Here is a 23959-nt window from a genome sequence, read left to right on the forward strand (position 1 = left end):
AGGAATCTGTAGGTTATGTATAAAACAAACCTGTTTTCTTTTATTAAGATAAAGAGGCATTCTGAAATCTAATGTTGATTATGGTTTCTATGGGGTTATTTATTAAACTGCAATAATGTAAATCGGGGCACTATCGCAGGGAAATGCTCATTGAAGTCTGAGCGTTTCCGGCCAATACTGCTCCGATCAGTACTATGGCAATTTAATAACTCCCTATGAGGTCATTTATATTTAGGGTCAGGTGAAATATTTAGCTCTCTGTTTACCATTGCTACACCATTGTTATCCGGCTTTCATAAATTCAAAGGCGCGAGTTGCTTTCTGCTGAAATGACACAGTTGTGTCACAAACATGACTTATTTTAATGTCTCTGAAAGATAGTTTATATGTTCAGAATTAGAATCTTAAAAAAAAATAATAATTATAATTCGATTCACAGATTTAAGAGAGATTCTTGTATTTGACGCACCTTGTATGCCAGGAACGTTTACACCACCCGACAGATTATTTATTTTTTACATAAAAATGTGATGTACAGTGACGCAGAATTCCTTAGTCCATTATAAAACGTCATGTAGCTCTACCCCAGGCGCAGCCAACTCCAGTCCTGAAGCGCACCAACAGGTCAGGTTTTCAGGATATCCCTGCTTCCGCACAGGTGGCTCAATCAACAACTGAGCCACTACTTGAGCTGTGCTGAAGCAGGGATATCCTGAAAAAAACCTGACCTGTTGGTGGCCCTTGAGGACTAAAGTTTCGCACTACCCTATCTCCTACCATTGGCACTCCCCAAATCGCATGCTCACACACGGGGCAGAAATTGGAGCAAAATACTTTTATATATCACGCTTGGTCTTTAGGAACAGAAATAAAACCTCTTATTCCTATGAATCGGAGCATTAGAAAAAAGCACGGACATTTAGAGAGAGGAAATGCATATCATTTGAATCTTTTATCACAAAAATCTGATAGTGGCAATATCGCTAACCCAGAGCAACAAAAAGCGATGAGGGGATTCTCGTTCAGTACTGGATTTGGTACAGACGGATGAAGGAATGTGAAAGTCGCTTCTGTGATACTGTACAATGTATCTGGTGGCGTTTCATTTATTTATTTTTAATCAAGATATTGAAGCTTTCCCAGAGTTAACATAATTCTGCCAAATGACATGTTTAGTTCATTTGAAAGGACCCATTGTTGGTGAGGTTTTAATAGAATGAACCCAACTAGAGGTATGTAATTTGTTGTACGAGTGTTCTACTGCCTCTTAGTGGCAACCATCAGAAGCATAAGTGCCAGGATGTGTGACAAAAGCTAGAGGAAACAGTGTGTTGCTTGCAACATCTGACTCCAGAAGATGGTGACAAACAGCTGGATTGCTACCTAAATCAGCTGACCGTCTCCAGGATGGGGTGTAATGGACTTCCGCACATAATGAACATGAGCTACACCATGAAAAACAAAGTCCACGTTTTCTATAACAACCATCAAACATCCCTGCTGAAAATGAGTATTCTGTGCTGTGTACTGCTCCTGAATAGCCTTATATACTTGTTTTTTAACATCTCTAAAACACGAAGTAGCTGTTGTAAACACAATTGTAGCACAGAGGGATTAAAACAGCATTTCGTTGGCTGGGATTACTAGATTTGAACATAGCAAATACCCTTTGTGCTTCTAAGATGTTTATGTATCTTCCCACTCTTGACCTCTTGAGCATCACTTTAGTTTGTGTGAATTAGATGGGGCTGCTGGTGTACACTGCCGGGAGGGAAGGAAATATTACAGCCAGTAGCATTGTGTTGCTGTGTTCTAAAAGCATGCGAGAATCTGATTAAAGCAATCATTCACATGGCAGTCAGTGCATGCTCCAATCTGTGACCAACGTGTCGGGCCTCAGGCCACCAACAGGTGTGACAGTGAATGTGTTTCTACCACTTTATAATCACTTGTTTACCTGCTTCAACTACCTGCGGTTTTACTTGAGAAATGTTTGCTGCTGTTCGCCTCTGCTGAAATTTTGTGTGTGTGTGTGTGTGTGTGTGTGTGTGTGTGTGTGTGTGTGTGTGTGTGTGTGTGTGTGTGTGTGTGTGTGTGTGTGTGTGTGTGTGTGTGTGTGTGTGTGTGTACCGAACCCAGTGTTTGAGTTTATCTACAGATTAAGACTTGATAGCAAGTGATTTTATAGGTGGAACGCATTTTGTATGGCTTTTTTGTGAAGTAAGGATCTAAGCCATTGTATTTATTTGAGACGGGTAGAAGTGTATCATTTTAAACCACATTTTCTACCTCTGTCTTTGGGATCATTGACCAGGTTTGGAGTAAGCCGTAGATCCCCTGCTTCTCTCGAACGACAGGGCGCCCACAACGATGCTGTGAGCAGCGGCAAGTCGACACCCAGCTGGCAGAGAAGTGAGGACAGCATCACTGATCAAATAGGTGTGTAGCCTCTCTACCCAGACCCTTACCAAAGTTGAGAACACTTGGAAGTTACTTTGCTGCTCCATTTATGACAAATACTACATTATTAAAATCTCTTCCTGATGTATTTTGTGGGTTGGTTTTAGTATTCTGAAATGTGCCCTGTTTCTGTAAAGACGCTTTTAAAATCTAGGCTTAAAGAGTTAACCGTGTATAAATGCACTTAACATTTAATGCATCATAAACTGTCTCCTCACTTCCTCCTCCAAAGAGATTTGTGACGGTGCAAGTATGAGGGGCTTTAATACAATCTGTGGCATTGGAATCCCACTAATTGCTCTGATGGGCTCTGTCATTTAAAGAAGAGCACAAAACTATCCTTTCCAGCACTTTATTCTCTACCTAGCATTTTGTTTGGCAGCACTGAGTTTAGGTTTGTACTTTCCAAACAGAGCAGCACGTTACAGCCGCTCTGGCGCGTTGCAGACGCTCTGGCTCGTTGCAGCCGCTCTGGCGCGTTGCAGCCGCTCTGGCGCGTTGCAGACGCTCTGACGCGTTGTGGACGCTCTGGCTGCATTATGTGCATTGACGCTTTATGTATACATATTGTGTTTATTTGTGCTACATAAAGCATTAGTCCAGGATTTTATGCTGTATAACTTATCAGTCTTAGAGGAATAGATCAGCTTGGGATGCTATAAACTCCTTTTAATGGATTTTTAAAATATTCTTCCATTTTCCTTCCTAGGGAAAAGGGACACATTTAAACATTAAATGATAATGAAGAAACACCCCTTTTAGAGATTATTAAAGTTGATCGCCATATTTATTAAATAATAGTAAGCCACAAGGCCCCTTATGTTGTATTCTCCTCAATGGGTCACAAGGTGCCTTAAGGCTTACCATCATTTACTAAATCTTGCCCTGAGAGCCGAATGATTTTTATCAATGTGTTGATCTTTTTTGCTCCCAATTTTCTTCATTTATCCAAGACAACAGTTTGAATAGTTATACAAAGTTAGGGTGCAAATTGTGCACATATAATAGGAGTATTCAGTATCTCCTGCTTCCATTGCTGGGTTTTTCTTCTTTATAGCTCACTAGCTAAAGTACCCGGCAATGCTCGGGAATTCGGGAACTCTAAGAAACACAAAAGTACTGAGATTTATAAATGGATAATTATTTTTTTTAGTTTCTTAATGTGAAATCCCCCTGCTAAAACAACTCCTCCATCCATAATAGTTTCATTGCCTCGGAGGTCCTGAAATGTCGAGCGCCTCTAATACTGCGCGTGTGTGGGACATTACACACTCGTCCCAAACAGTGATCTCACGCTCATGAAGAATTTTGGCTGCTCCGGTATTTTTGCTAATGTTGCAAATTGGATTTTCAGAATGACCAAGAGGAAGTGGTAGCATGAAAGTTGTGTGATGGGATTATGTCATTGCTGATGTCATTGGTGAATTGTATCCAAACATAGAAAAAATTCTGCTCCATCTCCGGAACCATCATGCAAAATTTGGTTTCGATATCTTAAGTGGTTTCTAAATGCAGCGAACAGAAAAACAGCTTTCCAAAATATATCGTAGATTAGATTTGAGCTCTCGTAACCCTACTCGGCGAAGACACGTCATCTATATAAAACTTGCTAAGAACAGGTTTACAATCTGAATAATTTTCATGCAGTCGCTAATAAAATCTTTTTTTTTTTTTTTTTTTTTTTTTTTAAACATAGATTCATATTTTCCGTACTTGAGTCTAAAAGTAAAGTTCAGTGAAATTAACGTTACACTTCATACAGAAACTCTGATCACTTAGATTTTTTTTTTACATTTATTTTATAAATGTCACTAGGCAGTGATTGGTTCGGTAATTGGAAATCCTATTACTAAACAATGAAAGCATAAATATCTCACATTTTGATAACTCCCACAATCTTTACCTTTTGCTGCTGTGTTTCTTCTCTTGCAATGCTTTGTACAAGGAACTGCAGAGTATTTATTCCGCGACAATTATGCTATAATCTTCAACTATCAATACAAGGACATACTAATAGTATTTTGTATGACCTTATCACAGCTGTATTCCCTCCAGCGTTTAGAGGTGAGGTTACTCTATTAATATCGGACCAATATTGTATATGTTGGGGTGCATTAATAAATGTACACCTTGTACAAGAAAGCACACTTTAAAAGCAGCAATCCTTACTATTTTTAGAGATCCCCTGGAGCAGATCCTCGCTATTTTCAGTGCCAAGAACCCACTGGTACCTGAGTTACTTAACAATGAAGTTACCATATTTAAATCTTTTTCTAGGGAAAACAAAATGGGCACGAGATCTTGGGCCAATAAGTATGTGCAAAGTCATCAGTAGCAGCTTCCAATTTGTCTGCCTTTAAAAGCCAGGAAGTAATAACAGTAACTTCACCTGGAGCTGAAAATAGCAGATCTTATTTAAAAAATAAAAAGGGTGCAGGGGTTGGGGGAGGGTGGGGTGGTTGGGGGTGGGTTCGGGGCGGGCGGGTGTTACTGCTTTAAGTGAAAAACATGCACCTACTTTTTGTTGTTGCTTAAGTGTTACTCTAGAGATGTCAAGAAAAGAATATATCCTTAGCTAGAATATGTTCTTACCTTCAAGTACCATGAGTTGCTTAGTAACACGAGGTCTGCCTTGGCCATTTCTTGCTACTGAAGCCATCTGCTCTCTCACATGCACATTCCCACATGGCAACCCTGCAATTAAACTGCTCGGCAGTCTCTCACAGGGACAGAATGTGTGTTTTTTCCAACGCAGATGTTTTGTTTCTATTGATATGGTAACAGCAAATGCAAAATTAATTTACTGTGCGGCTTGCCTTTTTAGCCTGAAGTTTTAATACCAATGTGCTATAGGTGTTAGCAAAAGATCCTGAGATTTCAACAATAAAAATATTGGTTTATTTATAAAATATTATGGTGCCATTAGGGAAGAATACGTATCCAGTTGTACTTCATTTATGCAGCATGACTTTTTATTGGCCAATTTCTTTGTAGCTTTAGTTATTGACACTAGCGCTATATACATATATATATAAATATGTATACATCAACCATTAACATGAAGCATTATTTTATTTTTTTACACATTCTGTCACCATTGGATTACATATACAGTATGTATGTGATTAACAGGTAGTCCAGCAGAAGGCTGCAAAGCGCATCACATAAAGCAGATTAAGTGTGTTAGAGTTGGAGATTTACAAGACCATTCTAAAATGCTTTCTTGTAAGTCTATATCCTTATTAAAATACTGCTTGAACATTTTGTTAAATTAGCTATAAGTACTTTGAAATGAAATCTAACCTCTATACCTTTGTCCCGTCAGGAGGCAGTCCTCTGACTGGTAAAGCATTGTTTAATACTGTACTGGAATGCTCAACTGCATAAATTGTTACTCTGGTTTCTGCCTCACCTGGAACGGAAGGCTGGCAGCAACGAACAGTTGTGCCCAAGGGATTAGTCCTGAGTTTCTTTTAACTTTAGCTTTCCAGTTTCATATGCTGTTTAACAAATCAAAGACGACGGCCTTCTGATTCCTGAGAATAAAATAGATGTTTTGGTAAATGTTACTGTACAGGCTATTTGCTGTAGCACGTAGGTTGTACATTTTAAGTGTACGAATATTAGCTTGCCTTTAAGTAGTTACGAGGTTTCATTTCTCTGTGTTTGCCACTCCCCCATTCAGAGGCTCCAAAGAAATTCTGTTTGCAACTCATTTTCAAAGAAACAAATGCACTAAAATCTTCGCTTTCAGCAAAGTTAAAATTTTTTTAAAGTTGCCTATTAGATTGCACATTTCTTAACAAAGGGTTGGGGTTTTTGACCGGCTGCATAGGATTTCACTTTTAAGTAGAAGACTTTTGTTCCTGACACCTAGTGCATTCCATGTATGCCATTTAGTCTGTTCCAAACACAAACAGAGACTTCTACTGTGAAGAAGAGCTTAACTGCGGGCTATTATACTATAGCAGGTTTTTAGAATGCATGATTCTTGAAACGGTCATATGTATGTTTGTGTATGTGTTGCAGAACCAACATGCCATCTGCCTGCTGTATCTAAAGTACATCCATCCTATCGAGAGAGCCCCACTGGAAGACTCATTCGACAGGACCCTGTGCTTCACCTCTCTCCCCACAAGCAGGCACAGGTGCGGTATCTTTTTGTCTTCATGCCGTCAACATCCCTTGAGACAGCCACAACTGTAAATTATTATTGCTTTTTACTGGGAATCAACTTTACACATATTCCCCTAAGAGCTGGGTTGTTGTATCCTGTTATTCCAGCTACAAAATATTACAAGCTTGAGGAAAAATATTTTATAGCGACCTTTTGGAATCCTCTTTGCTAAATGTGAAGACAATGTATGCATTGATTGAGCAATTCCAATGATGCTTCAGTGACGGATGCGGTATAAACCTACCCCATACTGCTACTGTAGCTCATTTACAATGAAGTTTACCATAAAGTAAATATTTTGGCACGTGCTTGGAGTAAATGCCAGGTTATAAATTGTAGACAAAATAACATACTGTATACAATTTTATTTTGATGACTAGAAACACATTCACATCGATTTCCAGGAAAATGAACCATTATTTGTTTTACATTTTGTTCTATCACCTTCTTTTTGGATGTGTTTAATTTGTTGATTCACAAGAATAAAACAATACATTACAGTGTAAGTTAGGGTATCAATTTGTCTTTGTCTTAAACGTTTAACCATACATGATCAAACTATATAATTTCCTTCCGTTAAAAAGGCAACATATTGGCCTTTGTCAATATGATGACAAAATGCCTCAAGTTGTCATGAAATTGAAGGTTGGGGCTTTTCCCTTTAAAAATAGTGCTTCACTTATTGAATGTATAAGAGCATTATCAGTGTTTCTTGTCATAGCGTTAGTGTTGGATTTTCAGCATTGGAAGTTCTAGTGTAGAGTTATGGCAGCTGAATTGGAATTAGAGTACTGTAGCTACGTTTCAGCTTGTAGGTCCTTTTAGGTCACCAACACTAGAGCTCCTCATACATGAATGAGTTCTCAAGACCTCACATCTCTGTTCCTTTGTGAAGAACTTTCATGTTCCAATAGCAAGTATCACAATTTATAAGGTATGTACTGATGGAAGGAATTGAACCTGAAGTTGTAAGACTGCATATTTATCACTTGTAAAATGGGCAATGGAACACACATCCTCATTTACAAGGGTGAAGTTGGAATATCGGAAAGGTTAAATGCTAATCTTTCTGGAATAAACATGACAATGCTACAAATCTAATGAAAATATTTTGAAATTATAACAGACTTCAGTTCTCTGTTGTCTGCACATATCAAAAAGATAAGGGGGGGGCAGAGATGGTATTGACAAAGGTGTTTAAAAAAGGTCACTCTTATTTGCATCTGTAACAGAAACATAAGCGAGTTATGCTTGTAAAACAGACATTCTTGTCATTTGAATCCATAAAGTGCTTATATTATAGTTTGTGTACAATAAAATAAATACATTACTTCCCATAGACCGACAGCCACTACTCCAGTCATTCCAGCACCAATACCCTCTCTAGCAATGCCTCAAGTGTGCACAGTGAAGAAAAGTGGTACGAAAGTGGAGAACGCCTGGATTCTGAGATAAACAGCTATACCTACATTCAAGGAACATCGGCTGACAGCGGTATAGATACCACCTCCTACGGCACTAACCATGTCAACTCTGCCCCTCTTGGAGCCTCTTCGACATCTCCACGATCTGGTCCCCCAAAAGAGAAAGTAGCACCTCTGTGGCATAGTATCAGTGATGTGGGTTTAATATCTGATAGGACTTGTGACAGAGACTCTCATGCATTGGATGGGAAGAGGGAGTCCCCTGTAACTATGGAGAGTCACACAAAAAGCCAGCTAGGCTCCAAGCCATTAACAAGAGAGAACAGTGCATACAGTCTCAGTGATGCCGCTTCTCATACCAGGCAAGTGTTCAAGTTAATTTGTGTTGTAGATTTCCATTTGCATTGTTTTAACTGTCTTTTGTCACTCTTGTGTGTGGTAGAAATGGTGGTGGGATCAATCTAAACACAGTAAAGCTTTTCTTACCATATGGAACCCTTTCAATCCTATGTCTAACACACTATCTTCAAAATAATGGGGTTTGGTTACACTCGGGTTACTGTCATCTTTTGATTCAACTTCTTTTTGAATCCTCATACTCGGTGTACAGAAGGAGGTCCACAATTATAAAACATATTTCCCTAGTTCAGTAGTATGCTTTAAAATGAACAGGGAAACTCCAATAGTTGGAAAAGGGTATTAGATTATTGCTTGGATGTCTTCCTGTTGTTCAACCCCATAAATAATTTCAAATATGGTTTTTGAACTACTGTTGCAAATTCCAGAGCAAATACAATTTTACATTTCTAAATTATCGCGTAAGGCTTTTCAAACCTGCCAGTTTGAGTTCTCTGATGCTACACTTACAGGTGCTTGTCTTTTATAACTTCTGTACTACAAAACAGACATGCATTCAATAGCTTAATGATATGGATCAGGGCTGCAGTTCACCAGCTGAGTATCACTGCTCAATATGCATAAGGTTCATCATTCTTTTGGTCTTTGTTTTAAAAAGAGATTAATTACAGAAGATTCATACACCACCAATTAAGTTTAGATTTCTTTGTGTCCTTCTCCCTCAGCACCATGAGCTCTCGGCACTCAGCGAGTCCTGTTGTTTTCACTAGTGCCAGAAGTTCACCCAGAGAGGACTCTCATTCTGCTACTTCCCCACAGCTCGCACCCTCTTTCTCCTCTCCTTCCTCCTCCTCCTCTGGTCCTAGGACTTTCTACCCTCGCCAGGGTGCTACCAGCAAGTACCTGATTGGATGGAAAAAACCTGAAGGGACAATAAACTCTGTGGGCTTTATGGATTCCAGAAAGTAAGAGCACTTTTGCTTCTGTTATCAGGTCATAGATGGAAAAGTCCTCAGATTTTATATTTGCATATACATACTGTATAGTGCAGCCATGTTCTCCTAGCAAAAGAACAGCCCAACACGAATCTTACCATGCATATGACTTCAGCATTTTCACCATTATTTTGCATGTATCTTGCCTAACAGTGGAATCTAATGAATATACAAGACATGGCTAAAAAATTTAAGTTATTTGTCAAAATGCTCCTTATTTGGAGAACTAATTTTACTAGTTTGATGTCACAGAAAGATGAAACTTCAACCAGGTTTCTTCCTTTAACAGGTATTCAGGGCATGCATGGGTTCTGTGTTATTTATATTGAGAAACTTTCATCCTTTTCTAACACTTCATCCCTTTTCACGTACATCCTTTGTGGTCAGTTCTGCACGTTCTTTGAATTGGTGTGTTTCTTAAAAAGGTCACAGCTTAGAGACCCTGACCTCTGCCCTTTTCATTTAAAGACATCACCAGAGTGATTGTAATGAGATGCCACCTACAAGGCTGCGTGCCTCGATCCGAGACCTGCAGGCATCTCCAAAGCGGGTGTCTACAGTTCAGGAGGAGCTTAAGAAACTCATTGACCTGGACAGCCCACCACCTGGATCAGAGAAGGCTTTGAAGGTATAATGGAAACAATATGCTGACCGGTTTGTGTGACCTGTAAATCCTTACAAAGCAAAAATGTATTCTCTCACATTTCATTATACTGTTTAAAATGCAGATTATTTTCATGTAGAGCCAGCCATGTATGTAATGGTTCACTTACAAGGGAAAATAATATAAGAATAAAAGCACCTGACAAAAGATGGGGAAAGGGAGGATGATATCCCAACCTCCTGTAGATTTCGTTTCTGATTTGCTGCTTTTGGATGTGTCCTTTCTCTGGGTATGTGCAGTATGTTTAAGCATCAGTTCATTCTGGAGATTAAATACACCTCAATTATTTGTAAATAAACATACTGGTTTTTTTTTAATTGTTTTTTTGATCACTTTATCCTTTATACCTCCACAAAAGACAATATTGAAAAGCTCAACATTTCCTATAAAGACATTCCTTAGGGTCACCAAAGCTGCACAAATATTTTGTGTCCACTGGATAAGTATTCTTGCCCAGTGGACAAAACGTCTCATCGCTCGGGAACCGAGCCACTGCAGTTTGCTGCTTTAAATAAAATATAATGAAATCTACCTACCTGCGGAGCTGAACCATGCTATTTTCAGTTCTGGTTTCCAGGATACTTTCTGGAGTCTCTACCTCTGCAAGAGAAACAAACTGGCCGTTCAAATCTCCTGCATCACACGGGCCAATAGGCAGCCGCAACGTCATCTGCTGCAGCTTCTTATTGGACGACCATTTAAAACCCCTTCAGAACCCAGGAAGTGATGCCCGTAACATCGGTGATATGTATCTTGGGAACCGGGGGATCCTCAGAGCTGAAATGAAAACGGTTCACCTCTAGGGAACCCCTTGTTCCTATTCTGTAAGAATGAAAGGAGAAAAATAAGGGGGAAGAGGGCAGCATTGCAGCTTTAAACATGAAAAAGATTCAGTTATAAAATTGATAGTAAGAATTGAATGCACCTTTAAATCTACTTTCCATAATGCTGGTCAAGGATTCGATATTAAGTTTACATGTTAAAGAAAATATACTATAGCACAAGACAACATGGTGTAAGAAGTGACAATTTTTATTTAAAGTCTCTCTGTACTTCATGTATTTATTGAACCTTACCCATATATAGAGGTTATATGCAACACTTTGTATTCCTCAACTATATTAGTGCTGCATGTAAACTGCAATGTCATCCTTGGCATAAATCTTTCCAACATGAATATTGTCCATGTCAAGAGGTCAACCTATAGTCTAATTTCACCCAAACATAACATAAGTAGCAATGACTGTCCCAGGTAGGGTTGCCAGGTGGCTTGTCCAAAAATACTGAACACAATACTGGACCCCCACGCCCCTCGAATACATATAAAAAAAATACCCCCATGCCCCCCGAATACATATAAAAAATACCCCACGCCCCCGAATACATATAAAAAATACCCCCACGCCTCCCGAATACATTATAAAATATACCCCCACCTCCCCAATACATTATAAAATATACCCCCACCTCCCCAATACATTATAAAATATACTCCCACCTCCCCAAAACATTATAAAATATAGCCCCACCTTCCCAATACATTATAAAATATACCCCCACCTCCCCAATACATTTTAAAAATAACCCCACCTCCCCAATACATTATAAAATATACCCCCACCTCCCCAAAACATAAAATATAGCCCTACCTCCCCAAAACATTATAAAATATAGCCCCACCTCCCCAATACATTATACAATATACCCCCACCTCCCCAATACATTTTAAAAATACCCCCACCTCCCCAATACATTTAAGAAAATACCCCCACCTCCCCAATACATTTAAATAATTACCCCCACCTTCCCAATTCATATAAAATATACCCCCACCTCCCTCCCATCATCACCACAGCTCATCCTGGTCCCCCATCATCATCTCCTCAGCTCATCCTGGCCCCTCATCATCTCGGCTCATCCTGGCTCCCAATCATCTCCTCATCTCATCCTGGCCCCCCATCATCTCCTCGGCTCCCCCATCACCTCACCTCATCCTGGCCCCCCATCATCTCCTTGGCTCCCCCATCATCTCCTCACCTCATCCTGGCTCCCCCATCACCTCACCTCATCCTGGCTCCCCCATCACCTCACCTCATCCTGGCTCCTCCATCACCTCACCTCATCCTGGCCCCCCATCACCTCACCTGGCTCCCCCATCACCCCCCAAATTGTGTCCTTGCCTTATTGCCAGGAAGGACACAGACTTCTCTGGGCCGCTGGGGTGTGGGCTCCGCCCCCGCTGTCCTCTGATTGGCTCTCCGCTCCTCCAATCAGGGACAGGCTGCACAGACACTCAGTGCTCCTGCCCGGACATTATTAAGTCCGTTACATACTGTAAAAACAACATTGACCTCTGAGATCCTTAAATGGTTCATCCAGGGCACACACTGTTTCCATAACAACTATGCACTAGGCAGTCCCCTCTGTGTTTATGAAGCCCACAAAAGTGTTGAAAATAACAGGTTATGTCAAGATTCTTTTTCCGTATTGAGCCGAGATGTTTTATTCTTTGCAATAAAACTGTCGCAACATCTCACAAGGTTTTGTTTGTTATAATGGAGCACCACTTAAGCTTTTCTCACTAGTCTCTCTATCTTTTTTATGCCTCCCTGTCTCCTTTCCATGGCGTTGCTCTCACGCAGGTGCCTTTTGGGCCCTTTGTTGTCATCTTTCATATTTTCATTTTATTTGGAAGTAGGGCATACAATAGATATTTCTTATCAAAAATCCTTAACAAAAAGGATTATACTGGCTGATATAAAGGCATTGCATTTATTATTACTTTCTATATTGACTTTTGTAAAGAGATGGAGAATTGAACACCTCTTAAAAATTATTGTCACACTACATGTACACTCAGTAGCCATTAAAAGTCCCAGTATGATAGCTGCTTTCATCTTTACTTCTCACTGTAAACTTGTCAAGAAATTGAGACTAAAAATGTTTTTGTTCTCCTCTTCCCTCAAGTCATCTTTCCCTACAACTCCAACTACCAGGCGATCCTTACACAGGACACTGTCGGACGAAAGTATTTACAGCGGGCAGCGGGACATGGTGTATATTAATTCACGGGTGTCACTCTTGGACCAGGCCCTGCCTAATGATGTCCTCTTCAGTAGCACCTACCCATCTCTGAATAAGTCTCTTCCCTTGCGTAGACCATCGTACACCTTGGGTATGAAGTCCGTACATGGTAAGAATTTCCTCATCAATAATGTTTCATCTCCATGTGAAACAATGTACTGCTTGCCAAGGAGACTGTATTAATCCCTTCAAAGTGCAAAGAGTTTCAGGCAGTAAATTTGTTAAAGCACCAAGGTCTTACTCTCTATTTTTAAACATATGCATCGTCTTTTCTTGATGCAAATGTAATTGTTATAAGATCATATCATGTTTTGGGGCTCCTTTTATTTAGATTTGCAATGCTTTAACTAGTATGAGTGCTTTCTTAGTTTTGGGGGGAGTTCCTTTTTAAACCTAAGGACTCGCTCACCGGTGCAATCCGTAGTGCAGGTTGTTGGCAGAGTGAAACCAGTTTAGCTGGCAGAGTTTTATAGATGGCAACGGGCCACATTTACCTAGCAGTTCTCTGCCATAAACACCTTCCCATACTGCAGCCTAATGATGTGAATGAGCTGGAAGGTGTCTCCCAGCGCCAGGAGTTGTCTTCTGACAGGTGACCGCGTAGTAAATATGGCCCATGATTTCCTGCTTGGAATAGATATTAAACTACAGCATCCTAAATATGAAAGAAACCAAAGGATCTGACAGTGTGTGAGGTTTGATTCATGAATAGAAAAGATGGGAAAACTAGGTGGACGAAGTAGTTCTTATCTGCAATCACTTTCTATGTTGATCTTACACACCAAAGTTTGACACTGGAGAAACAATGATATAGAAAAGAAAATGAATCTAAAGAATTTTCTTATAGCATCATGTGTAGGCTGTATGCATAGCTTTGACATCTCTCAGTACTATGAATCCCTACCCCAAAGCGCTTACAGTACATTCAAATGTACCCATCAGCCTAAGACAAAAGACGCTGGAGACTTAATGAAGGGCACTTAGACATGGCGCACAATCCCCAAATTGAGATCTGCACCAAATCTAATCCTCCTTATGGGGGAGGAGGTTATTACCATCAGTGCAGCAGGGCAGTAGCAGTTAGTGAGTAAGTCCAGTCTTGCATTAGCACAATACAGAATATGAAGATGCGTATTCACATTATTCAGTTTGATTATTTGTAATAATGTAATTATAATTATCTTTACTACAATAGAGAGCTGTTTGCAAACAGCACATAATTAACTCACTGTAACTTATGTTTGTTAACATTATGCATCATTTGAGTACTACAACAAAATGTTCACAACCGTGTCTAACGTTGACATTTTATATAACGCAAGCAGAAAGGAGGTAAATGCTTTTACGGCATTCTCTTAAAAGGTGTTACCTACTAGACTATTAAATAAATAGATAAAATTTAAAAAAGATTAAGAGGGTATACAACTATTGCTAGAAAGGTGTAAAAAAAAAAAAATAGGTATGCCACACCACATACAATACGTAGTCATTAAAATCTGTTGTTATCAGCTTTTCATTTTGCACTTTACATTTATGATTTGTTTCCAAAAAATGTTTCTGGAGGGATTATATGTCTGAAGAACAAGTATTTTCTCTCTATGCTGCAAACTCTGCCTGGTCATTATTTTCTCTGATAATAAACCCGTCTCTCCTGAAACATGTCACAGTATCAAGCAGGGGTTTTCAACCTTTTTTTGGTTGGGGAACCCCAGAATTCGATTTTGCAATTCTTGGAAACCCCAACCCTTGCCACTGTCTCCTGTCTCTCCCCGTCCCATCACCATGTTTCTCTCACCCCCTTCCGCGCATGCACACACCTTTTACACACTCTCCCCCACACACACACACTCCACCACACACACACTCTCCCCCACACACACACACTCCCCCCCACACACACACACTCTCCCCCACACACACACACACTCCCACACACACACACACACACTCCCACACACACACACACACTCTCCCCCACACACACACACACTCTCCCCCACACACACACACACTCTCCCCCACACACACACACTCTCCCCCACACACACACACTCTCCCCCCCACACACACACACTCCCCCACACACACACACTCTCCCCCACACACACACACTCTCCCCCACACACACACACTCTCCCCCCCACACACACTCTCCCCCCCCCCACACACACTCTCCCCCCCACACACACACACTCCCCCACACACACACTCTCCCACACACACACACTCTCCCCCCCACACACACACACACACTCTCCCCCCCACACACACACACTCTCCCCCCCACACACACACACTCGCCCCCACACACACACACACTCGCCCCCAAACACACTCGGAGCAGGCAGAGAGAAGGATAGCAGTGAGCTGCCGGCTGCTGCTGCTTAGCTCGGGAGCCGCCAGATCTCTGCTATGTGGCGGTGCCGCCGCACCGCTGGTTCTGGGACAGCTGGAAGAGTGGACCCGGCTCTCCCCTCTCCTGGCGGCCGCGGAACCCCAGTTGAAAATCACTTGTATAAAGTACTATACAGGCATACCCCGCATTAAAGTACGCAATTGGACCGGAGCATGTATGTAAAGCTAAAATGTACTTAAAGTGAAGCACAACCTTTTTCCCACTTATCGATGTATGTACTGTACTGCAATCATCATATACGTGCATAACTGATATAAATAACGCATTTGTAACAGGCTCTATAGTCTCCCCGCTTGCGCACAGCTTCGGTACAGGTAAGGAGCCGGTATTGCTGTTCAGGACGTGCTGACAGGCGCATGCGCGAGCTGCCGTTTGCCTATTGGGCGACATGTCCTTACTCGCGAGTGTACTTAAAGTGAGTGTCCTTAAACCGGGATACGCCTGTAAACTATTGCTATACACATCTAGCCTCTTAAGGACAAACATAATCCACAAGTAATAATATGCTCTTTTTAGAATGATGTTGCACAGGCCGACCCTGTATTATTGTATTTGGTGTTGAGAGAGAGCGGTAGCAATGTAAACCATACTTGTCATCACTCCCAGTCTGAGTATCAGACTCTTGGAAGTACTTTCCATTCTTCAACAGAGCTAAGCCAACACCAAAAGGAATCCCGAGTTCAGCTCCAATAATAATGTTACCGGATCTTACCTCACTGTTCTCTTCTGCCTTCGTCTGAACAGTCTGTCTGAGATCAGGCCGAATGTGCCTACTATCCTTTGTCCCGTCCAACTTTGCATGTGATTGATGGTAGAATTAACAGCGCTGCGACTGTCCGAAACAGAGGCAATGATACTATATAGACACACTGATACTCTAGATGTTGCTGCTGTTCCTGCTCATCTGTTACCCAATAATAAGTAATGTGAGGTTGAAAAGAAACCAAGGGTAATATAGTGTTATTGGAAGCACACTCCAAATGAAAAACAGTCCATGTTTGATTCAGGGGATAATACATTGAAGCGATAACATACTGTAACTAACAAAAGAATGGCAGAACCAGCGCTGAACATAAAAATTAAATCTATGAATTAATGCCTAACAGATATTATGCTAGAATCCCAAAATATCGGTCACCTGTGAATAAAGGTAAAAAAAAGCGGCAACAGTTAGTGTGCTGAGAGTGGGACACACAGCTTGCAACAAAATGCTGTGGGGTGCTAGCCAGCGTACACGCTGGCCAAAGTGCATACGCCTAAAAGGAACCATTCCCTGTGGGGTGGTAGCCAGCATACACTGCCCAAAGTGCATAAGCCTAAAAGGAACCCTTCCCTGTGGGGTGGTAGCCAGCATACACTGCCCAAAGTGCATAAGCCTAAAAGGAACCCTTCCCTGTGGGGTGGTAGCCAGCATACACTGCCCAAAGTGCATAAGCCTAAAAGGAACCCTTCCCTGTGGGGTGGTAGCCAGCGTACACGCTGCCCAAAGTGCATAAGCCTAAAAGGAACCCTTCCCTGTGGGGTGGTAGCCAGCGTACACGCTGCCCAAAGTGCATAAGCCTAAAAGGAACCCTTCCCTGTGGGGTGGTAGCCAGCGTACATGCTGCCCAAAGTGCATAAGCCTAAAAGGAACCCTTCCCTGTGGGGTGGTAGCCAGCGTACACGCTGCCCAAAGTGCATAAGCCTAAAGTGGCCCAGCAAGAGGCTCATTTTTGTTCCTGACGGTATGCTTGTGCATAATGATGGAATCTTTTTCTCCTTGCTTGGGATTATATTGATAATGTTTGATCTAATAACCCCTGCCTCTTTAAGAAATCGTAATAACTCTTTTGGGCTTACTAGCTGTGTGTTTCAATCTGCTCTTTCATTTCCCAGCTTTTTGTTTCCTTCAGATATTCATTTTGTATCCCTTCCTTTGCCTGGGATACGGCAGTGACTTTTATCTTTGCTACTGGGGTACTTGGTTCTGTTCCTATCCCGGAAGAATGTCCCACCGGGGACAGAACCACGGGGATTCTAGAATAATGTCTAATAATGTTTTTTTTTTAAATTATTTTAACCACATTGAAGCAGGGGCTCTCCGTTGCTGAACCCCATTAATTTCAGCTCCGGGAACCCCCTGCTTCCCAAGGTAATTACCTCCGTAGGGGGTGCCGGTATCTCAGTGGAGTTTAAAGCCCCCAATCACGCGGGCAAATAGGAAGCATCGGATGACGTCACAGTTTCCTATTGGCAAGTAGGAGGCGGGAGCTTTGCAAAGTCGCCATTACATGAACGGCAACAGGCACCCCCTATGAGCGTATGCATCTCCAGAAGCAGGGGGTCCCCAGAGCTGGAATTAATGGAGTTCAGCTCCGAAGACCCCCTGCTTCAGTCCTTTATATTAAAAGAAGAAAAAAAGCCACTTGAATTAATCCATTTTTTGTCATAACCTTGTTTTGGTTATGTTATCGCGGTATGAATAATAGGAACCAGTGAGTGATAGAACATGAAGTGGAACGACTGTCGGTGAGAGAACGTTCGCTGAGTAATAATGAGGCTGGAACTGGAACAGGTTGTTCTATACATGACATGGGAAAGGGTCTATTCAATAAATAGTGACTCCCAAATAAAACGTTGTGAACTGGTGAAAGCTTCTATGCACAAATTTTGCTTCTGAAACGAAATGGCTTTGAATGCAGTTACCAGTCGTACAAGCGCACTTATTTTATACCTAACACGTCTCTTGCTTTGCTTAGGTGAGTTTTCTGCCTCTGATACTTCCCTAACAGACATCCACGATCAAAGGAGGCAAACCATGGCCGACCCTGGCCTCATGCCCCTACCAGATGGTGCTTCTGACCTGGAGTGGTCAAACCTGGTAGATGCTGCCAAAGCCTTTGAGGGTAGGAATTTACATCCACTTAGCAGCACTGGTTAGCAAACCGTCCCTTCTGTTTGTTTATGCACTTCTGTTAATTCGAGTACATACAGTACTGTTACTGTGCAGAGGTATAGCAAGTTGTTTATTGAGAACTCTATCTCCCTTTCATAATCTTATACTTTGTGGGCAGAGGACTATATGCTGTAGAAGTATATCGTATAAGTATATACCAAGTGAGAGAGAAGAAACATTTTCACACTGTCGCCTTTTTTGCTACTGACATTACTGTGCCATCTAATTAGAACAAGTTTTGCGCATCCAATTTAATTCATCGTCTGTTATCGTTACTCTCACTGGGAATCAAGCAATTCTTTTCTTTTTTTTTTTTTAATTGTTGTCAAGAAATAAGCTCCCCACCCACACAATACAAATGCATATGAGCTTAGTTGCATCTTCTAAATATGCTTTTAGGTTGTGTTGGGGAATAACAATTTAAAAATAAATTAAAAGTATACATTCTAACATTTGTTTCTGCTGTACCTCTAGCATGAAATATAGCGTTTTATAAAGGTTTCCCCATTTTTTGTCCCTTTTCAGAATAGAGACCCTAGCATTTAAATTTTGTTTTATAACAAGTAGATTAAAATAATTGCATTCACCGCCATAAAATAGAACACCACCACTACGTTTTAGGTCACAACACCCACAGGAGCGTCTTATATATGTTTTTTTAATGTTTTGGAACTGTGGAATATCAGATTATAGATTTCTGGGAAGTGTATAAATTTGACCTTGTCTCTTGTTATTGGAAATATTGACTTTGCTGCATGACTTTAATTGAACGCTTTGCTGCGATTTGGGAGGGATTACATTACAAGTTTACTAGGAGGGAGGATAATTAACACGATCAGGAATATATGACAAAAATAGAAAAGGTGAGTGATGAAGTAATAAAACCGCGAAGTCCAAGAGAGAAGAAAGGACAGTGACAATATCAATATCGGCAGAATAAAAAGTGTGGTGATGTTGAGGCTTAACATGTTGTCATGGTCTGCCTTTTTAGGGGCAGTACTCGAAGTGTGAGCAACTCCAAAGTATGAATGAATCAGACGCTTCTATTCAGTGTAGAGAGCTGGGGTTTAATGCACTGCTAACTGTGCAAGTTCACTTCTCACTATAGTGAATAAGTGTGAAAGGAGAGGAATTAGCATGTTAATTGTGTAGGTGAGAGTTCATTAGTGTTTCTTTTTATCATTTAGTCCAAAGAGCCACAATCTTTGCTCCTACGGATGATGAGCACAGACCTGTGAGCGCTGCTTCTGGGGGTGATCAGTCTGAGGGACAGACAACACCTCAAACCATCCCTTACTTTGGGTATGACACTCTGGAATGCTGTTACTATTTGCACATGTAGTACTATGCTTATAATGGGATCAGTAATGTCATGTACGAATGAATGCCTCCATATATTGTTGGTTTGATATAATAAGCCATCCAATAATGTATCCTCTGGGGTACAATATAGTGCTTCAGATACCCGATTGACATGCCTGGTTTTGACTTAACACCTGGATTGCAGAACCAAGTTCAAGAAACTGCACTACTACAGTATCACAGGTGAATGAAAGCCTATTACAGAGAACACAGTCCCCATTCTTACAGCAGCAACCTTTCTTCTCTCCCCTTCTCTCCTTCCCACCCTTTTCTCACCCCCAACCCTTTTCTCACCCCCAACCCTTTTCTCGCCCCCCACCCTTTTCTCACCCCACCCACCCTTTTCTCACCCCACCCACCCCTTTGTCCCCCATACCCCTCCCCCCTTTCCCCACAGAAGCCTGTATCAGTTTAACTCATATAGTGTTCTATGTAGTATCTTACCCCATGAGCATGTCCTGCTTTGACTATATATATATATTGTGTGTGTGTGTGATATATATATATATCATTTTTTCTGGTGTTCCCTGGAGCTCATCTGTGGTCTATCAGCCCCAGTGATATTTGTAGCTTTTTAGTGATTTAGTTATATATATTTTTTTAGCAATTATAAATGTTATTCGTGGCAAATTGTCTGACTTTATTTCCCTGCAGGATGGAGTCTCCAACCACACTCACTACAAAGGTAGAGCAACTGGAGAACATGCTGAAAATGCTCCAATACGACCTGAAAAAGGTAACTTATTACAAGAATGTCTTCTCTATAGACAAGTAAAACTAACACAAAAATCTGACTGCAGTGTTGCCAATATTTGAATATTTGACCTTATCTGCTAAATCAGATAAGCTGTAGTAAAGCACCCCGCATAGATAAAGTAGCTCCAGTAACACCAATGAGAACCACTTAAAGTATTCCTATTGAAACCTTGTGCCTGATTTTTACCTTCGAGCAGTATGGGAAGTTTTTCTATTGTTAGTTAGTCAGTTAGTCACAGGACACTTGCATTTGAGTGCCACAGGCTAGCATTACTAGCATCCATCAACCTACCTATTTAGTGCCTTATCGAGTAATAGGGGTTACCTCCGCTTTTAGTCAGTGTATCCGGTTTAGAAATGCTCATCATGCCCACTACACTTGACACCTGTACCTGTTGTTTTAGGAAAAGGAGGATAAAGCCAATCTTCAGACGGAAGTGCAACGCTTACGAGAAGACAACCTGCGCTTGCAGGAGGAATCCCAGAGTGCCACAGCCAAGCTGAAGAAATTCACAGAATGGGTTTTCAACACCATAGACATGAGCTAATAATGGACAAGTCTAATTGCCACAGGAAACAAGACCTCACATCTATCAGTAACGCTTAGTACTTTAGCTTTAACTGCATCTGGATCAAAATGTACAGATGCAAAAATCCACCTTTCATCTGTCCGCATGGTATGGGCAAATGATCAATATAATCACAGCCTATCGTGCAAAACAAAAACAGGAGTCACTGCTAAAATGTGAAAATGATGTACAGAGTTTAGAAAGCAGACAGTTTGCCAAATCTGGTTACGCGTTTCAGACAATAATCAATGCATGTGAAAAGGTTATTGCTATTTTATTTACATTTCTGTTTAGTTGCTTTTTCTTGGTTCTCTCACTTTTAAACATTTTACTGACAAAATCAGACGAGACGTAACAACACAATAAAGCCAGCGCAAAATGTTATCTAGGATGGGAGCCAGGGGTGCTTCGACTGAGCTGCTGATTGAGCCAACTATGTTGAAGCTGGAATATCCTGAAAACCTGACCTGTATGGGTGGGGGGTGGGCAGCATGAGATCTGGGGTTGAGCTCCCCCTGCTGGAAGCCACTGTGCATCATCTATATTGTATGTGTGTTTTCATACTTTTCCTCTGAGCCGTGTGCATTTTTCTGGTCTGTCTATTAGCATTCAGCTGTATTGTGACATTCCGTTTAATTGTACATCAAAACACCATCTCTTGGTTGTTTAATTTCAGTGCTTCTTTTCTCATTTTTATTTACCCCCTTTAATGCAGATACTTTTTTCCATTTCATTTTTGTAAAACGGCAATAATCCTCACTACGGATATAGCAGAGATTTGGGGATTTTACGTAGAGAATAATATACAGAAATCGTCATGCTGCCATAGAATCGGTTTACTTCTGTTGGAGTTTACAGAACATACAACCTGCTGGTTGTGGAATAAGATGACCCATAGGGCTTGCATTAAAAAGGTTTTGTTCCAATTAGTCTGGGACAGCAGCTCAGGGTGCTGTGATTTTAGCGAGCCTCGTGGCCTTTAGGTTACTGGCATTGTGTAGTTAGGCAGCGTGTCTAGGAGATCAGTGTGTACAGTGCACTGAGACACAATCTGTGCTGTAAAATATCACGTCGGTCCCTGGGGGACCCTTAATTCATGTTGCCCTGTCTTATTTTCAGACACTTTAGACGGTTACTAATGTATATGTACCAGTCTGCATTACACAGAGCACTAATTTGTTTGCATATTTAGACGAGCTTCTCATTTCGTGGCAGCAATGCATTTTTCCATAAAGCTTTGGAAAGAACGCAGTTGTTTGTGGGTTTGGGTACAGCAGTTTGATATAAAATTCTTTTATATATAAATCTTATATTGAGTAGGTTAAAATTAGTTTGAAACAAATCTCAGATATTACTGCAAAACCCACGGTTGGTATTATCCTTGCAAAAAAGGAGATAATAGTTTGAATTAGGTAAAGCGGCGATATTTATAAACACAGACATGCTTAAATTGTTTCAAATGGCAAAGAACGTGCTCATATAACACTTTGAGTTACTCACAAGCATTTTTTTTTTGTTCCAGGTACACAAGATTAAGTATAAATATTATCAAAATGAACAGTTTGAAACTTGCCTATATCTAAATTTGTAAACCAAACCCTATATTTGCTACCAGATTCTATCTAGGCAGAGAGAGATTTATATTTTGTAAGAAAATGTAATTTGTCCTCTGAAGAAAATACAGTATACTGTGGATCGTTATATACAGTATACTGTGCATTGTTATATACAATATACTGTGCATCGATAATACTGTTTGAAACATTGGGGGGGAAGGGGGTTATTTTCTTTGCAATGTTTGAGATTTTTTTTATGGTTAAAAGGCATGTACAGATATATTCTACTCCCCATGTTTGACAATTTGGAAAGTTTGCTGTGTGATGGTTATCCCCCTACAAGAATCATTTGTAGAATTGTTATCATGGAGATCAAAATAGTTTGTGTTTTTTTTTTTTTTTTAATTACTGTATGAAGGAGATTTATATTATAATGCCTGATATTATTTGTAAATTGAATCTTTTGCGAGCATCTCTCGAGTATTCTGAAGTCTTGCTTTTAATTTTTAATATTTTTTTTTGGAGGGGAAGGTACTTGAAGCAGGCTATTTATTAGAGTTTTGCAACAGTTCTTGTATTAAAGGCACCAGAAAAAAAACGTGTAAAATCATGACAATAAAATCGTTTTTCAAAGATTAAGTGTTAAGTTTTATTTATTTCATATTTATCTTGTTTAGTTTATATATAGGTCGTTTGTAACCATGATGCTCACAAGTTTATATGATAACCGGGTTAAATTTAAAAAAAATGCCGGAACAGTGTAATTGACTTCAGTAGAAAGATTCAATCTCCCATAAAGTTATCTCATTTTTCCATCTTGTGGAAAATGGATGTAAATCGCTTCTTGTTGGGAATGCTGGATGCAGCTGGATGCAGCTTACCCGCTACTGATGTTTCTGTTTCACTAATGATGGCACCATAATTACTTACTACAATGTTCAGCTAACAATGTTAATTAGTATCTCTTCTATATATTTTAGAAAGTTGTCTGTGCGCTGAGCATGTGGGCGCCTCTTAAGTCTGAGTCCCCGCTGGCGATGAGTGCGCTCATGCTTGGAGAGCGCTCCAAGCATGAGCGCCGGGTGTCCTGCGGGGACGCAGTCTAAGATATCATTACCACATTTTGTATTATGGTTTCTGAGATCAAGGGGCAGGTTTTTGTCTGTTTGGATACAATTGAATACACGCTTAACTTTTTATTCTG

At 40.6% G+C, this 23959-nt stretch overlaps 1 protein-coding gene across 6 annotated transcripts in view; it reads left to right on the forward strand.

The window, feature by feature from the left end:
* Window positions 1–23390, forward strand: part of SIPA1L1 (signal induced proliferation associated 1 like 1) — a 188226-nt gene extending 164836 nt beyond the window's left edge. For 5 of the 6 annotated variants that reach the window (XM_075614215.1, XM_075614218.1, XM_075614216.1 and 2 more), the window contains 10 exons: window positions 2315–2439; window positions 6490–6608; window positions 7978–8423; window positions 9144–9383; window positions 9882–10041; window positions 13045–13270; window positions 18316–18462; window positions 19700–19814; window positions 20529–20610; window positions 21035–23390. In XM_075614215.1, the coding sequence (XP_075470330.1) occupies window positions 2315–2439; window positions 6490–6608; window positions 7978–8423; window positions 9144–9383; window positions 9882–10041; window positions 13045–13270; window positions 18316–18462; window positions 19700–19814; window positions 20529–20610; window positions 21035–21178 (1804 nt within the window). In that variant the 3' untranslated portion in view covers window positions 21179–23390. The remainder of the gene's footprint in view (window positions 1–2314; window positions 2440–6489; window positions 6609–7977; window positions 8424–9143; window positions 9384–9881; window positions 10042–13044; window positions 13271–18315; window positions 18463–19699; window positions 19815–20528; window positions 20611–21034) is intronic. The other variant, XM_075614221.1, reaches the window with a different exon arrangement.
* The last annotated feature ends 569 nt before the right edge of the window (window positions 23391–23959 follow it).

Source organism: Ascaphus truei, chromosome 9 (genome assembly GCF_040206685.1).
Source record: "Ascaphus truei isolate aAscTru1 chromosome 9, aAscTru1.hap1, whole genome shotgun sequence".
NCBI classification, from domain to species: Eukaryota; Metazoa; Chordata; class Amphibia; order Anura; family Ascaphidae; genus Ascaphus; species Ascaphus truei.